Raw genomic sequence first — 17,185 nt, forward strand, 5'->3', positions numbered from 1 at the left:
CCCATAAACAAGAGATCACTAAAATTAAATGGGCTAGATCAGCAATGAACTATTTATAAACCCATGTTTTATAAAACATTAAATTAAATAATGTAAGCCCAAATAAAAGTCTAACATTCTCCCACTTGGGCTACATTAATTTTGCAATACATATATATATATCAAAATAATTTTATTTTAAAAAACGACTCATGGGTTGAGTAACAAGAAAAATATTGTGGCCACTTTTAAAAAATAATAGTTATTTGATAGTATCTAAAACAGCCGGTCCAATTTAATCCTCAATATTGAACTATGATTATCAATTTGCTTTCCAATCAACAAAAAACATTCATAATCACAAATACCAAAGTATTAAATCGACATGGTCAATAAGTCTAGTAGTGTGGTAAGAGAATATGCCCAACATGTGATCAGTTATATAACATAATCTCTTTATCGGCCATCATTTCATTGATGTTGTGATGCCTAATAAATAAGCCAGTGAAATAACCAAAGCACTGCTTAATAAATAAGTCATTGTCATATCATTAACTGCGCATAAAACAGTATGATATCCACGTCATTAAGCAAATAAACTTAAATGACGATAACGACAATATTATGAACTACATGCTTTCAACTCAATATTCTCGAGAATATAACAAAACATAAATGAAAGCATAACTATCCATTAATCAAAAGAAATCAAAAAACAACTTGTAGTTCATAAGTTCAACAAAGAAATTACAAATAATCATAATTCCTGGTGGATAAAAGAAAACTCCCACTAACCAAAAAGATCAAAGGATTCTAAAATGCCCATATCAACAACATGTTTATTAAACAATGAGGCACGTAATCCTTTGGTTAGAGGATCTAGCAACATCAATTTTGTCTTGCAATTCTCTATTATAACATCTCCTTTCTTGACTAAGTCTCTGACAGTAAGATACTTGATCTCAATTTGTTTCGAAGCACCACTGATCTTATTATTCTTTGCAAAGAAAACGGCAGCACTACTATCACAATAGATCAGCATAGGTAAGGAAATAGAATCAACTACTCGTATCTCTATAATAAGATTCTTTAGCCATACAGCTTGCAAAGATGCCCCATAACAAGCTACAAACTCAGCATACATAGTAGATGAAATAATCAAAGTCTGTTTTACACTTTTCCAAGAAATAGTTGCGCCAACCAAAGTGAAAATATATCCAGAAGTTGACTTTAAATCATCCATAGAACCACCAAAATCAGAATCTGAATAACAAACAACTTGGATATTCTCAACTTGCTTATAAACAAGCATAAAATTCTTGGTTCTCTGTAAATATCTCAAAACTTTCTTTACAGCAACCCAATGATCACGCCCAGGATTAGATAAATATCGTCCAAGAACATTTACCACAAAAGCAATATCAGGTCTAGTGCAAACCTGAGCATACATCAAACTCCCTACCACACTGGCATAAGGGACGTTTGACATTTCTTCTCTCTCTAATTTGTTCTTTGGACATTGTTGCTTACTAAATTTGTCCCCTTTCAGAATAGGGACAGAACTAGGTTTACATAGATCCATGTTAAACATTTTCAGCACGCGATGGATATAAGCTTGTTGAGATAAACCAAGAACTTTTCGTTTCCTTTCATGATGAATCTCAATCCCCAAAACAAAAGATGCTTCTCCAAGATCCTTCATATCAAAATTTGTAGACAAGAAAATTTTGGTCTCATTTAGTAGTCCCAAATCACTACTCGCTAGTAAAATGCCGTCCACATAAAGAACAAGAAAAATATGACGACTCCCACTGAACTTCATATAAATGCATTGATCAAACTTGTTCTCTATGAAACCAAACGATGTCACAACTTTATCAAACTTCAAGTACCATTGACGAGATGCTTGTTTTAGACCGTAAATAGACCTTTTCAATTTGCAGACCAAGTTCTTCCTTCCATTTTCCTTGAAATCTTCAGGCTGAGACATATAGACCTGCTCATCCAATTCCCCATTCAGAAAGGCAGTCTTTACTTCCATTTGATGCAACTCTAAATCAAAATGTGCAACTAAGGCCATAATAATCCTGAACGAATCTTTTGTAGAAACATGTGAGAAGGGTTCAGTGTAATCAATACCTTCTCTTTGAGTAAAGCCCTTTGCCACTAGACGTGCTTTGTGTCTTTCAATTTTATCCTTATTATCCTTTTTGGTTTTGAAAATCCATTTACATCCTTTTGGTTTAAAACCAACAGGTAACTCAACTAATTCCCACACATCATTATTCTTCATGGATTCAATTTCATCTTTCATGGCTTCCATCCATTTAGAAGATTGTTCACTTTAAAGAGCTTCACTATAAGTCAGAGGATCAACAACATGACCAATATCATATTCTCCTTCTCCAAGATAAACCAAAAAATCATTAGAAATTGCTGACCTCTTTGCCCTCTGATATCTTCTTAGAGGAGTTATTTCTAGAATTGCTGCTTGTTGTTGAACGCCATCTTGAATGACGTCTTCAGCAGCTGGAACTTCTTCAAAGACAGGAGCCTCATGAGTATATCATCTGTCTATATTATATCATCTGTTGAAAGAGATAAAGGAATAAAAATTCCACCAGATGACTCCCCTGTTTCAAGAGATGGAGTAGAAACTTTCTCAACAATATCAAATTCCAGAAATTTGGCAGTCTGAGATTCAATAATTCTAGTATTGCGAGTAGGAAAGTAAAATCGATAACCTTTTGAATGAGCTGGATAACCAATGAAAAAATAGCGAACTATTATGGGGTCTAACTTTTTCAAGTTAGGATCATAAATCTTCACTTCAGCTGGACAACCTCATATGCGAAAATGGTTCAAACTAGGCTTTCTACCAGTCCATAACTCAAAAGGAGTTTTGGGTACAGATTTACTAGGAACTTGATTCAGGATGTAAGTAGCAGTCAAAATAGCTTCACCCCATAAGAACTTTGGCATATTATATCTACTCATCATACTTCTAGTCATATCCATAAGAGTACGATTGTATCTTTCAGCAACTCCATTTTGTTCAGGAGTACCAGGCATAGTGTATTATGCAATTATACCACTATCCTGTAAGTACTTAGCAAAAGGCCCCATATTTTGTCCAGTCTCAGTGTACTTGCCATAATACTCACCTCCACGATCCGAACGCACAATCTTGATAACTTTTCCTAATTGTTTCTCAACCTCAGTCCGAAATACTTTGAATTTATCAAGAGCATCTGATTTTTCTTTAATCAAATAAGTAAAACCATATCGAGAAAAGTCATCAATAAAAGTGATAAAATATTTCTTCCTATAAAGAGTAGTAGAATAAGGGCCATTGATATCGGTGTGTATAATATCTAATAGATTTTGACTGCGAGTGGCACTTTTCTTACGAGTTTTGATTAACTTCCCTCGAGCGCAATCAACACAATTGTCCAAATCAGAAGCATCAAGAGGAGGAAGAATATCAGCTTTAATCAATCTATCAACTCGTTCTTTGGAAATATGACCTAACCGTTTGTGCCACAAGAGTAAAGAATGTTCCTTGATACGAGATCTCTTAGCCACAGTATTCTCAACATTAAAAGAGGAAACCAAAGGAGCAAAAGATAATTTGTAGAGACCATTAGAATAAAGACAATGTCCAATAACTTGGGATTCAAACATAATATCAACTTTAGAATTGGCAAAAAGAAACTAATATCCTTGTTTATCCAAAACCGGAAGCGAAACTAAATTTCTCTTAAAAGTAGGAACATAAAAAACATTGTGTAAAACAAGCTTAAAACTAGTATTGATAAATAAGTTTTAGACTCATTTATCTATGTGTTTTTCAGGTAAAGTATTAGGTGTTTGTTTTGTTTTGTTCTATTTTACGCTGTTTTTTGTATGTTTTCAGGTGTCAAAGGGCTTAGGTGACTTAGGTGTGGAAACATGGTGGAAAAATCGACAAAATGACAAAAATTGGTGGAAAACGGTGTTTCGGAGCACTTCCTGCGACTGCAAGAAGTGTGTCTTGCGGCCGCAACTCCAGAGAAGTTCTTGCATTTCTAGAGCATTCCTGCGACCGTAGGAATGACATCCTGCAACCGCAGGATATGTCTACAAATGAGAAAAACGCAGATTTTCAATTAAGGGTGTTTCGATCCTTTCATGTTTAAAAAATCGCTAATTAGGTTTAAATTACGATAAATGAGAGGGAAGGAGGCACTTTTTGATATCTGGACTGGGAGAAGAGGCTTAAGAGGCTTTAGATTGATCATCTAGAGTTCTTTTCTTTTCTTTTTAGTTTTAGTTTATGTTAATTTCATGTTTATGGATTTCTTAATGATAAACATGAACTAAATTCTATTTAGGGTTTTTAATTGAATCTCTTGAAACTTTATTATGAGTTAATGCAAGTTTTTAATTTATTCTTTTTTTAAGATCTATTCAATTTGTGTTGATTATGTATGTGATTGATTGTGCACCTTTTACATGCTATTTATGAATTCAAATCAAAATCTGAGAAGTGAGATTTGGATATGCTAAAATTGAATAGACATAGATTTCAATTTAGAACGAGAGTATCAAATTGGTCTATGTGATTTAGGTCTGAGTTCATTGCTTCCTATTGTTTAGATTTCTCATAGAAATATAGAGAATTTGCATTAGGTCGAGTTTTATATTTCTTAATTTGAATATTTAACACTTTTGCATGTCTTTCATCTTAATGAGAAGAATTATCTCTGTGATTGCATTAATGAATAATAAAGTGAATAGTAGAGGAGATTAGAATCCCTAATTTCGTATCTATATTTGAATCAAGTTTGCTGCAAGATTATTGTTCTTTGTTGTTTTTCAATTAATTCTGTTATTTCTTTGTTTTAGATTTAAAAATTCATATTTTTTATTACCAAATAGAAAATAAAATAAACTATTCGTACTTGATAATCAGTCTCCGTGGGAACGATATCGGTCTTACCGAAATAAACTACAAAAGGGATTACGTATACTTGCGTAGCCATAATTTTCACAACAAGTTTTTGGCGCCATTGCCGGGGACTGAAAAATTATCAATATTAAAATAGTTAATTTTATTTCTAATTTGGCTATTTTTTTTACATAATTTCTAATTTTTTTGACTGCGGTTGTTCTTTATCTCAGGTATTTTCCTTATATGCGTAGTAGAAGGGGAGTTGGCAGTCCAATTCCAATTAATCTTGAGATTGAGAAAGAGTGCAAGCGAAACAGAAAAAACAAGAGGGCTGAAAGTTCCACTGTTGTTATAGCAGATATCAATAACAACAGTGTGGAAAACATGAGCGGCGGAGCACCACAAAATCATAATCCTGCCCGTCCAAGAGCTCTACGGGACTATGTACTCCCTACTGTCACAGGGGTACACTCATGCATCCGTCCTCCAGCAGTAGAGGCAAATAATTTTGAGATCAAACCTGCTATATTGTAGATGGTCCAAACTGCAGTTCAATGTAGTGGCCTCCCCACTGAAGACCCCAATATGCACATAGCCAATTTCCTGGAGTTGTGTGCTACTTTCAAGATGAATGGGGTGAGTGATGATGCCATTAGATTGAGGTTGTTCCCTTCTCACTACGGGAGCGAGTGAAAAGTTGGCTGAATTCACTTGAGCCCAATACTATCACCTCTTGGGATGCTCTAGCTCAGAAGTTTTTAGCGAAGTTCTTTCCACCTGCTAAGGCTGCTAAATTGAGAGGGGAGATCAATAACTTTTCTCAATTTGAGGGAGAATCCTTGTATGATGCTTCGGAGAGGTTCAAGGACTTAATCAGAAAATGTCCCCACCATGGTATTGAAAAGTGGATGTTGGTCCACAACTTTTACAATAGTTTGTGCGGTACCACTCGCACAATCATTGATGCAGCAGCGGGAGGAGCATTTATGAGAAAAAGTGCTAATGAAGCTTATGAACTCTTAGAGGAAATGGCCACTAATAATTACCAATGGCCAAGTGAGTGAGCGGGTAGTAATAAAAAGGTTGCAGGGGTTCACGAATTAGATGCAATCACAACCTTAACTGCTCAAGTTGCGTCTCTAACTAAGTAATTGCAACAAAATACCATGTCTGCTCAGGTTGTGCAAGCCCAAGTAATGTGTGAATTGTGTGGGGGGTCTCATTCTTTTGACCAGTGCCAAGCTGTTTTAGATCCCAACAATGTTCCATTAGATCAAGCTCAAGTTTAGGCAGTGGGTAGTTTTCAGAGGCCCTACAACAATCCTTACTTTAACTCATATAATTCGGGGTGGAGAAACCATCCTAACTTTTCCTGGAGAAATAATCAAGGCCAACAACAACAACCGTTTCAACCACAGTATCAGTGGCCTATGACTCAAGCTCCACCACAAGCATCAACCTCTCAACAACCTAGGCCGCCAGCTCCTACAGAACAACCTAGTGAATTACAGGCTGCCCTATTGACTCTCAGCAATACTCAAACTCAGTTTATGACTTAGACTAGATCTTCCATAAAAAATTTGGAGATGCAAGTGGGGCAGTTGTCCAATATGTTTAATACTAGGCCTCAAGGGAATTTGCCTAGCAATACTGTGGTAAATCCTAAGGAGCAATGCCAAGCTATCACTCTGAGGAGCAAGAAAGAAATTGAGGGTCCTTCTCTAAAAGGGACTCAAGAAAAAAAAGGTTGTAGAAGAGGAGAGTTATGAAAAAGTTGAGCCCCAAGTGGAGGAAAAGGTTACTGAAGGCCTTGCAACCAATGAGAAGATTCAACTGGTAGTTGTTGATTCTAATGTCAAAATCCCATATCCACAACGACTACGGAAGAATTCCCTTGACAAACAATTCTCAAAGTTTCTTGAGGTGTTTAAAAAGCTTCACATTAACATCCCATTTGCTGAGGCTTTGGAGCAAATGCCGAGTTATGTGAAATTCATGAAAGAGATTTTATCGAAGATGCGAAGGTTGGAATACTTTGAGACAGTGGCACTTACTGAGGAGTGCAGTACAATTCTACAAAGGAAGCTCCCACAAAAGCTTCAAGATGCGGGGAGTTTTACTATCCCTTGTACTATAGGGAAATTTGAATGCAAACATGCTCTTTGTGATCTAGGAGCAAGTATCAATCTCATGCCTCTCTGTTTTTCGGAAGCTTGGTCTTGGTAAGGCAAAGCCTACTACTATTACCCTTCAACTCGCGGATCGATCAATCAAGCACCCAAGGGGAGTTATTGAAGATGTGTTAGTCAAGGTTGACAAGTTTATTTTTCCAGCGGATTTCATTGTTCTAGATATGGAGGAGAATACAACGGTTCCCATTATTCTTGGGAAACCATTCTTGGCTACTGGGCAAGCCCTTATTGATGTGCAAAAGGGTGAGTTGAGGTTGAGAGTTCAAGGGGAAGAAGTGGTCTTTAATGTATTTAAGGCCATGTCTTATCCAAGAGCAAGTGATAGTTGCTTTAATGTTGATGTGATTGATGAGGTGGTTTCGAAAAAGAGGATTACTAATGATCCTCTTGAATTGGCTTCGGCATTGGGTGTTGATAATGAAGAAGAGGATTTGGAGACTCATGAGTATGTGAAATGGATCAATTCTTATGGTCCATATTACAAGAAGAAATTTGAAGAATTGGGGCAAGTGCCTGAGCGCCCCATACCATCTATTGAGAAGCCTCCAGTCCTTGAGTTGAAGTCTTTACCGGAGCATCTTTGTTATGTGTACCTGGGGGAGAAAGAAACACTGCTGGTTATTATATCTTCATTGCTTTCAAAAGGTGAAGTAGAAAAACTTTTGAGGGTGTTGAGGGCTCATAAACGTGCTATTGGGTAGACTTTGGCTGATATTCGAGGAATTAGCCCTTCAACAGTTATGCACAGAATTCTTATGGAAGAAGATAGCAAACCTTCCATTGAAGCTCAAAGAAGGCTAAATCCCTCTATGAAGGATGTTGTTCGAAAACAAATACTTAACTGGTTGGATGCGGGGGTAGTCTATCCTATTTCTGACAGTGCTTGGGTGAGCCCTGTTCAAGTGGTGCCTAAAAAAGGAGGAATAACTGTGGTAAAAAATGAGATTAATGAACTCATCCCTACGCGTACTGTGACGGGATGGAGGATTTGTATTGACTATCGCAAGTTGAATAAGGCGACGAGGAAGGACCATTTCCCGCTGCCATTTGTGGATCAGATGCTTGATAGGCTTGCAGGCCACAGTTATTATTGTTTCCTAGACGGGTATTCAGGTTACCACCAAATTGCCATCGCTCCGGAGGATCAAGAGAAGACAACATTCACCTGCCCATATGGTACCTTTGCTTTCCGAAGGATGCCTTTCGGTCTCTGTAACGCACCAACCACTTTTCGAAGGTGCATGATGGCTATTTTCTCCGACATGGTAGAAAAAAGTATCAAAATTTTATGGATGACTTCTCGGTGTTCAGGTCTGAATTTGATGAATGCTTGGATCACCTAGAAGCGGTTCTTAAACGTTGTGAAGAATCGAATTTGGTACTTAATTGGGAGAAGTGCCACTTTATGGTGAGAGAAGGGATTGTCTTGGGACACAAAATTTCTAGTAAAGGCATTAAAGTGGATCGGGCCAAGATTTCTACTATAGAGAATTTTCCACCTCCAATTTTAGTTAAAGGAGTGAGGAGTTTCTTGGGCCATGCGGGGTTTTATCGGAGATTCATCAAAGATTTTTCCAAGGTCTCGAAGCCGTTTTCCACCTTGCTAATGAATGGGGTCCCTTTTGATTTTAATGAAGAATGTTTGACTGCTTTCAAGACTCTAAAGGAGAAGCTCATTTTAGCGCCTATAGTGTGTGCGCCTAATTGGGACCTTCCATTTGAGCTTATGTGCGACGCTAGTGATTATGCAGTTGGAGTGGTTCTTGGGCAGCGAGTGGACAAGGTATTTCGAACTATATACTATGCTAGTCAAACTTTAAACGATGCTCAACTTAATTATGCAACAACAGAAAAAGAACTTCTAGCTATAGTTTATGCTTTTGATAAGTTCCATCCGTATTTAATTGGCAATAAGGTGATTGTGTACACGGACCACTCCGCTATTAAATATCTAATGACAAAGAAAGATGCTAAGCCCTGTCTCATTTGGTGGGTTTTATTACTTCAAGAATTCGATATGGAAATCTGAGATAAAAAGGGTACCGAGAATCTTGTGGTGGATCATTTGTCTAGGCTAGAAGTTGAGGAAGATCAAATTACCAAGAAAGTGCAAATTAATGATTATTTTCCAGATGAGAAATTGTTTGGGGTGAGTGACAACACTAAAGCACCATGGTATGCAGATTATGTCAATTTCCTAGTGGCAAAGGTTGTGCCTTCTGAGATGTCTAGAGCATAGTTGAAAAAATTCTATTCTGAAATTAAACATTATTATTGGGAGGAGCCCATCCTCTATAAACATTGTGCTGACCAAATAATTCGTCGTTGTGTACCGGAAGACGAAATAATCTCTATTCTCACCCACTGTCACACTCTTCATTGTGGGGGTCATTTTGGTGCTACCAGGACAGCAGCAAAGGTATTGCAATGTGGTTTCTTTTGGCCTACTTTATTTAAAGATGAAAATACTTTTTTTAAGTCTTGTGATAGATGTCAACGCACCGGTAACATATCACGAAGAGATGAGATGCCGCTGAATATTATTCTTGAAGTTGAGTTGTTCGATGTGTGGGGGATAGATTTCATGGGTCCATTTCCATCCTCCTACAATAACAAGTATATACTACTCGCTGTGGACTATGTGTCTAAATGGGTGGAAGTAGTGGCGACTCCTACGAATGATGGTAAAGTAGTTCTAAATTTTCTGCACAAGAATATTTTTACTCGGTTTGGAACTCCTCGAGATATCTTAAGCGATGAAGGGAGTCATTTTTTTAATAAATGGTTTGATGCTTTGCTTGCTCGGTATGGAGTACGACATAGAACTGCTTTGCCTTATCATCCACAGTCTAACGGGCAAGCAGAAATTTCTAATAGGGAGGTCAAGAGCATTCTTGAAAAAACAGTTAATAGCTCAAGGAAGGATTGGTCTAAAAAGCTTGATGATGCTTTATGGGCTTATAGAATGGCATTTAAGACTCCCATTGGCATGTCTCCTTATCGGTTGGTTTTTGGTAAGGCTTTCCATTTACTGGTGGAATTAGAACATCGAGCATACTGGGCAATGTGAAGGTTGAATATGGATTGGAATGCAGCTGGGAAAAATAGGCTAATGCAATTGAATGAACTTGATGAGTTTCGGAATGAAGCCTATGAGAATGCTAAAATTTACAAGGAACACACCAAGAGATGGCATGATACGAACTTGTCCCGAAAAGAATTTCAACCCGATCAGCAGGTATTATTGTTCAATTCACGGTTGAAACTTTTTCCAGGAAAATTGAAATCGAGATGGTCGGGTCCGTACACAGTAGTAACAGTGTTTCCTTATGGATCGTTGGAGTTAAAAAATCGAAATAATGAAACATTCAAGGTGAATGGTCAACGAGTGAAGCCATATTTGGGTGGTCCTATTGATCAAGCCAAGTCAATTATTTTGTTGAAGCCTCTCTGAAGAGGAGGTCAGCATCCGGCTAAATGACGTTAACGACAGTGCCATTGAGAGGCATCCCAAGTTCATTTAAGTTTTTTTTTACTTTTTAAGAAATTTTAGTTGAGACAATTTTTATTTTATTTAGTAGTTTTTCGTTAATTTTATTTTATTGTAAATATTATGGTTTTGTCATCGTGAAATACGTGAAAAAAAAAGAGAGAAGAAAAAAAAAAAGAAAAAAAAAAAGAAGATGAATTTTTTTTTTTGATGAAAGTGTGGTTTATAGAGCAATCCTGCGACCGCAGGAATCACCTTCTGCGGCCGCAGGACCAGAGAGCTGGGCGAAAATACAGCTATCCTGCGACCGCAGGATGAGCCTGTTGCGGCTGCAGGTCCAGAGGTACACGCTGAATGACACAATTCCTGCGACCGCAGGAATGGTGTCCTGCGACCGCAGGAGCCCGTATTTCATCTAAAAATAAATAAATAAATAATAATATATATATATTTGCATCAGAATCTTTTTCTTCTCATTTTCACTTTCTCATTCTCCTCTTCTTTTCATCCCCAAAATTCTGATTCTCTCCTTCTCTCCTTCTTTCATTTTTTTCAAATTTTTTCAAGAGGCCATATTCATACAAGGTTTTGAAAGTATCACTCTCTTCTACTCATTTTCACTCTCTCTCCATTATCATATACCATTGTAAGTCCCCTTCCTCTTTCTCCTTTTAATTTCTACATTGTGTTAAGAAATTCTTCATGCTAATCTCTTGAATCCGAAAATTCTGTGTAGTGTTTGATAAATATATGTTATTTCTGGATTTTTAAGATATTATTGAAATAATTTTGCATGTTGGTGGATTTGCATGTGTATTGAGATTCCTTGATTTTGCAATTGGGAAATTTTGACCTAATTTTGGGTCCGAATTTTTCTTTGTGATTTTGTGAAATTGAATTGACATTGGTGAAATTGAGAACTATAGTTGCTTCTTTTTATGTTCAATTTCATTGGGTCTTCCATTTATTTGGAAAATTTTGTCATTTTCTTATTATAAGGTGTAAAATTGGGGCTTTTGAAATTTGAAGGAATTGATCATTGTTGGTGCTTGTTTTGATTGGGGAATTTTATAAATTGAACATTGCTATCAATTTTGCAATTGGTGCCCTTGAATAAATTGTTGGTGGAGTGTGCATTCTTTTGAGTAGTTTTGGTTCTTGAGTCATAATGTCCACCAGTAGAAAACACACTAACACCAGAAAAGCTAAGAAACGTCAACCACCTCCCCCACCCATAGAGAATGAGGAAGACCTAAATTTTGAGGATGTGCCTAGGTTTGTCAACCCAACAGCCAATTCTAGGTACATTCAAGATAAGGAGCGTAGCCTTATTAGAGAGAGAGGGTTTGCTACCAATGGAAAGATGAGTTTATTATCCCTGAAGAGTATACATCAGTGATTAGAGCCCATAAGTGGGAGGTTTTCTGTGCTCCTCCAATTGCAGCTATTTTCCCTGTCGTTAGAGAATTTTATGCTAATGCTTTTCATCATGACTATACCTGGGAAGTAACTGTTAGTGGCAAAACTGTGAAATTTCACAGAAGTGATATCAATAAAATTTTCAAATTGCCTACCTTAGAAAATGATGAATATAGGGACTTACAGGACCAACTTTGTGAGGAGAGTACTTGGGACACTATCTTGCAAGCTTTAACCCCGCCAAGTACTTAATGGACCTTCAATGGCACTCATCGAGTGGGGTTTCCCTTCAATTTATTGACGAGGGAGAAAAGAGTGTGGTTGTATTTTATTTGTTCAAATCTGACACCCACCGAAGCCTTTACCATTGTCACACCTAGTAAAGCAATATTGTTGTATGCTGTTTTACACAAGAAATCTATAGATGTTGGCAATATTATTGTTGCTAATTTAAATGAGTGTTGTGTCACTGGTTATGAGGGGCTTTATTTTCCTAGCCTCATCACTAGTTTGTGTTGGCAAGCGGGGGTCCCCATTAATGACTTAGAGGAGAAATTGCCCCCTCTAGTTTATGATTTGGTTAAGATTAACAAGGTCAAAACTTTTTCAGCTGATCCTAGTGCAGGTACATCACATCAGTCTGCTCGTCCACCGCCACGAACTCAGAATGTCAACCAAAGGTTGGACACTTTGGTGTCACAGTTCTAGAAGCACCACTTGTGGAGTGTCAGTGTGGCGCAGAACCAATATGCCTACAACCAAGCTTTTGCCACTCATTTCGGCATTAACACTAGTGGATTTCCACCATATCCACAACCACCTAACATTGGGTATCCTCCAACTGAGGGGGATGATGAGGCAGGACCTTCATCATGAGTCGAGTCAGGTAAGTTTCCTTTCCTTAGCTTTTATTTAAACATTGGGGACAATGTTTTTGATAAGTTTGGGGAAGGGGGATTTTCTTATTTGTGTTAAGTTAGTTGAGTCAAGTGGCTGTTTCGTTTGGTGTTTTGTGTTTTGTTAAATTGTGTTTGGTTTTTTTTTTTTTGTGTTAATTGAGTTGTGTGTTAGGGTGTCTAGAGAGTCTGTCGAATCAAGATAACAATAATTAGCCGATGAGAATATGTGAATGACTTGTAATATAATTTGAGAAAAATATGCTTGATTGTAAAAACAATCCGTGTGCTTGGTTTGACCACTTCTTTGGATTACTTTAATTCATTGTAAAACTGAATATTTGAGCATGATTGGTAAATTTTTACATTTAGATGTATTTACACTTGCTGAATTTTGAATGTGGAAAGAATGTATGAACAAATTCTAGAACTTGCTTGCTTACTATTTGAGGCGAAATCATAGACAATGCTTGTGTTAGGAAAATGATTTAGGCGATTTTTTTTTTTGGAACGTTTGAGCCTTTCAAGCCATCCTTGATTAATTTATCCTTAGTTACCCTTTTTCGAGCCTAAAAGTATAATTTTTTGTTGTTAACCACTTATGTTGAGCCTAATTGAACACTTCATTATAAATTTTGCATTCCCTTGATCTATACCATGAGCATATAAATGGGGATTGAATTGTAATGGGTGTTGTTGTTTGATTTGGTTGTGACAATAGAAAAATAAAAGATTAAGAGGAAAATTCAGAAAAAAAAAAAAGGATTGAAAATAAATTACACTTCTTATGTTTTTTCACATTGAAAAACATAAGTTTGGGGAAGTGTAGTTTAAAAAAAAAAAGAGAAAAAAAAGAAAGAAAGAAATTCCGAAGAAAAAAAAAAGATACAATTAGTGTGAATTCTTCTCAATCTTGGAAAATAAAGGGAAATTTAGGGGTGTTTGGATTACAATGTGGATATCAGGTTTGGGTTGTTTGGATTATGTGCTTATGGTATAGATGAGCCTAAATGACCATCTTATCAACCGTTACCTAAGCCTCTCAATACAAGCTTTAAAAGACCTTTTGATTCTTGAACAAGCATTGATTTATATTAGTGGAGAATAATAAGTTAGCAAGCATATGGAAATTTGGGATTTGATGGATTGATGGTGAGAGTTCAGCATGTGTAAATTATTTTAAATATGGTTTATTTACTGTTCATGATTGAGTAGACAAAAATGATCAATGGGTTAAGGTAAGTTGAAGAAGTGGTTGGATTAAAAATCTGGATTACTTGTCAGTTATTGTTCGAAAATTATATATGCTTGTCATTCATTAATTTTGAGGCTTTTAAAAAATTGTGGTTATCTTGATTCATTTGTTTAGTGTTTGTATTTGTTTGTTTAGTTTTTCTTAAGTTTTGTTTTCTTTGCTCGAGGGCGAGCAATGGTTAAGTTTGGGGAAGTTTGATAAATGAGTTTTAGACTCATTTATCTATGTGTTTTTTCAGGTAAAGTATTAGGTGTTTGTTTTGTTTTGTTTTGTTCTATTTTACGCTGGTTTTTGTATGTTTTCGGGTGTCGAAGGGCTTAGGTGACTTAGGTGTGGAAACATGGTGGAAAAATCGACAAAATGACAAAAATTGGTGGAAAACGGTGTTTCGAAGCACTTCCTGCGACTGCAGGAAGTGTGTCTTGCGGCCGCAACTCCAGAGAAGTTTTTGCATTTCTAGAGCATTCCTGCGACCGTAGGAATGACATCCTGCAACCGTAGGATATGTCTACAAATGAGAAAAACGCAGATTTTCAATTAAGGGTGTTTTGGTCCTTTCATGTTTAAAAAATCGCTAATTAGGTTTAAATTACGATAAATGAGAGGGAAGGAGGCACTTTTTGATATCTGGACTGGGAGAAGAGGCTTAGGAGGCTTTGGATTGATCATCTAGAGTTCTTTTCTTTTCTTTTCTTTTTAGTTTTAGTTTATGTTAATTTCATGTTTATGGATTTCTTAATGATAAACATGAACTAAATTCTATTTAGGATTTTTAATTGAATCTCTTGAAACTTTATTATGAGTTAATGCAAGTTTTTAATTTATTCTTCTTTTAAGATCTATTCAATTTGTGTTGATTATGTATGTGATTGATTGTGCACCTTTTACATGCTATTTATGAATTCAAATCAAAATCTGAGAAGTGAGATTTGGATAGCTAAAATTGAATAGACATATATTTCAATTTAGAACGAGAGTATCAAATTGGTCTATGTAATTTAGGGCTGAGTTCATTGCTTCCTATTGTTTAGATTTCTCATAGAAATATAGAGAATTTGCATTAGGTCGACTTTTATATTTCTTAATCTTAATATTTAACACTTTTTCATGTATTTCATCTTAATGAGAAGAATTATGTCTGTGATTGCATTAATGAATAATAAAGTGAATAGTAGAGGAGATTAGAATCCCTAATTTCGTATCTATATTTGAATCAAGTTTGCTGCAAGATTATTGTTCTTTGTTGTTTTTCAATTAATTCTGTTATTTCTTTATTTTAAATTTAAAAATTCATATTTTTTATTACCAAATAGAAAATAAAATAAACTATTCATACTTGATAATCAGTCTCCGTGGGAACGATATCGGTCTTACCGAAATAAACTACAAAAGCGATTACGTATACTTGCGTAGCCATAATTTTCGCAACAAGTATGTAATTTAAGAATAAAGGTGCCAATAGAACAAACTTCAACTCCAACATCGTTTCCTACTTTAAGTTTTGACTCCCTCTGATTTGGTTTCTTGAGATCCCTTAGCCCCTGCAAGGTAGTAGTAACATGAACTATGGCACCACTATCCAACCACCAAGAATCAATAGGAACGTCAACTAGATTAGATTCAAAACAAACACAAGCTAAAAGAGTGTTGTTCCTCTGATTTTTTAAGCTCCATTTTCCTTTATTTGGCTTGAGTTGAGAAACATAATGAGCTGACTCATTCTTCTCCTTTTTCAGCTTCTTGTAGTTGGACCCAGTCAAAATTTGAATTGAATAATTGTTGATGTTCACAGAAAAACTACCAGATAAAAGAAAAATGACAAAACTTGATTAAACTATGATCATATCAAGAAAATATACAAATAGAGTCAAGATGGTCATCACAAACTCTCCTTTGGGGTGAGAATATAATACACATATGATCTATTTCCATGAAGTTAAATAGAAATATATATATATTAAAAATTTATTACCTTTGGGCAAATAAATTCTCAAATCATATATATTAATTCAAACCAAACAAAATACACATAAAAATTATTACTTTGGGGCAAATAATTTTAAACATGCATTATAATCAACACACTTCATGAGACATTAATTAATGTATATAATTACCTCATTTTGGCAAGTAATTATACATATCAATTATCCAAGAAAAATATTTTCTATAAACTGATGAAATTTGGCAATAAAACAATCATTGAAAAATAATATAATTAAATCACTTTGATGATAATAATTATAATATTTTCAACCGAATTCCCAAAAAATTTTAAAAATTGCTCATTAAATTTATGAATGATCAAAACAATGTGTCCCACCATAACACATTGTTTAGTCATCAAATAATCAAGTTTGACACTTTAGAACAACAAAGAATGTAGGATTTATTTAAGAAAATTAAAACCTATAGTTAGAGTGGAGAGTATAGGAAAAACAAAGGTTGATCAGGAGAGTGAGTATGTTCAAAGGAACGAACAAATACCCAAATAATTTTCTGTGATTTAAAGTTTTCAAAAAATAAGACAAAAATAATTATTATGATTTAATAACTGAAAAATCGTATTAGTTCATTAATAATTATTTGTTGACGTCAAAAAATTAATTAAAAATCACAGAAAAATCATAAATTAAATTCTAATGAAGGTAGAAAAAAAATTGTCGAAAAACTTTGCTCGGAAGTGTCGCACTCGCCCCCACTCTCTGCTGCTGCGAGTGGGCATCGTCAAAAAAGGTTGTCTTCAACCTCCAACAAGCCTGAAAACGGGTTGTGCGACCCGGTCGGGTCCGACGAGTTTCCGGCCAGAAAAATGGGGTTTTCAAGCGTGTATTTGAGGGGTTTTCATCCTCATCATGAGTAATAGATTTATGAGGTTTATTTTGAGAAAAAACAAGAAATTTAGTGTAGATCTAAGAGATTATATGTGAAAAAATACACCAAAATTTCGGGTAAAATATTATGTAAATGGTCGAATCTTAACAAAATTAAAGCAAGATATATGCTCTACAAACAATAATG

The 17,185-nt window shown here is 35.6% G+C and overlaps 1 protein-coding gene and 1 non-coding gene across 2 annotated transcripts; one reads left to right on the forward strand and one right to left on the reverse strand.

Annotated features, from left to right (window-relative positions):
* Positions 1 to 5,703: 5,703 nt before the first annotated feature.
* Positions 5,704 to 5,810, reverse strand: LOC133813529 (small nucleolar RNA R71). The gene has a single exon (XR_009884538.1). It is a non-coding gene; the product is annotated as a small nucleolar RNA R71 (small nucleolar RNA).
* A 4,373-nt stretch (positions 5,811 to 10,183) lies between these two features.
* LOC133815756 (uncharacterized) lies at positions 10,184 to 10,558 on the forward strand. The gene has a single exon (XM_062248563.1). It carries the CDS (start codon positions 10,184 to 10,186, stop codon positions 10,556 to 10,558), a length of 375 nt encoding a protein of 124 aa, XP_062104547.1.
* Positions 10,559 to 17,185: the final 6,627 nt, after the last annotated feature.

The sequence above is a fragment of the Humulus lupulus genome, chromosome 1 (genome assembly GCF_963169125.1).
Source record: "Humulus lupulus chromosome 1, drHumLupu1.1, whole genome shotgun sequence".
Classification (NCBI taxonomy): Eukaryota; Viridiplantae; Streptophyta; class Magnoliopsida; order Rosales; family Cannabaceae; genus Humulus; species Humulus lupulus.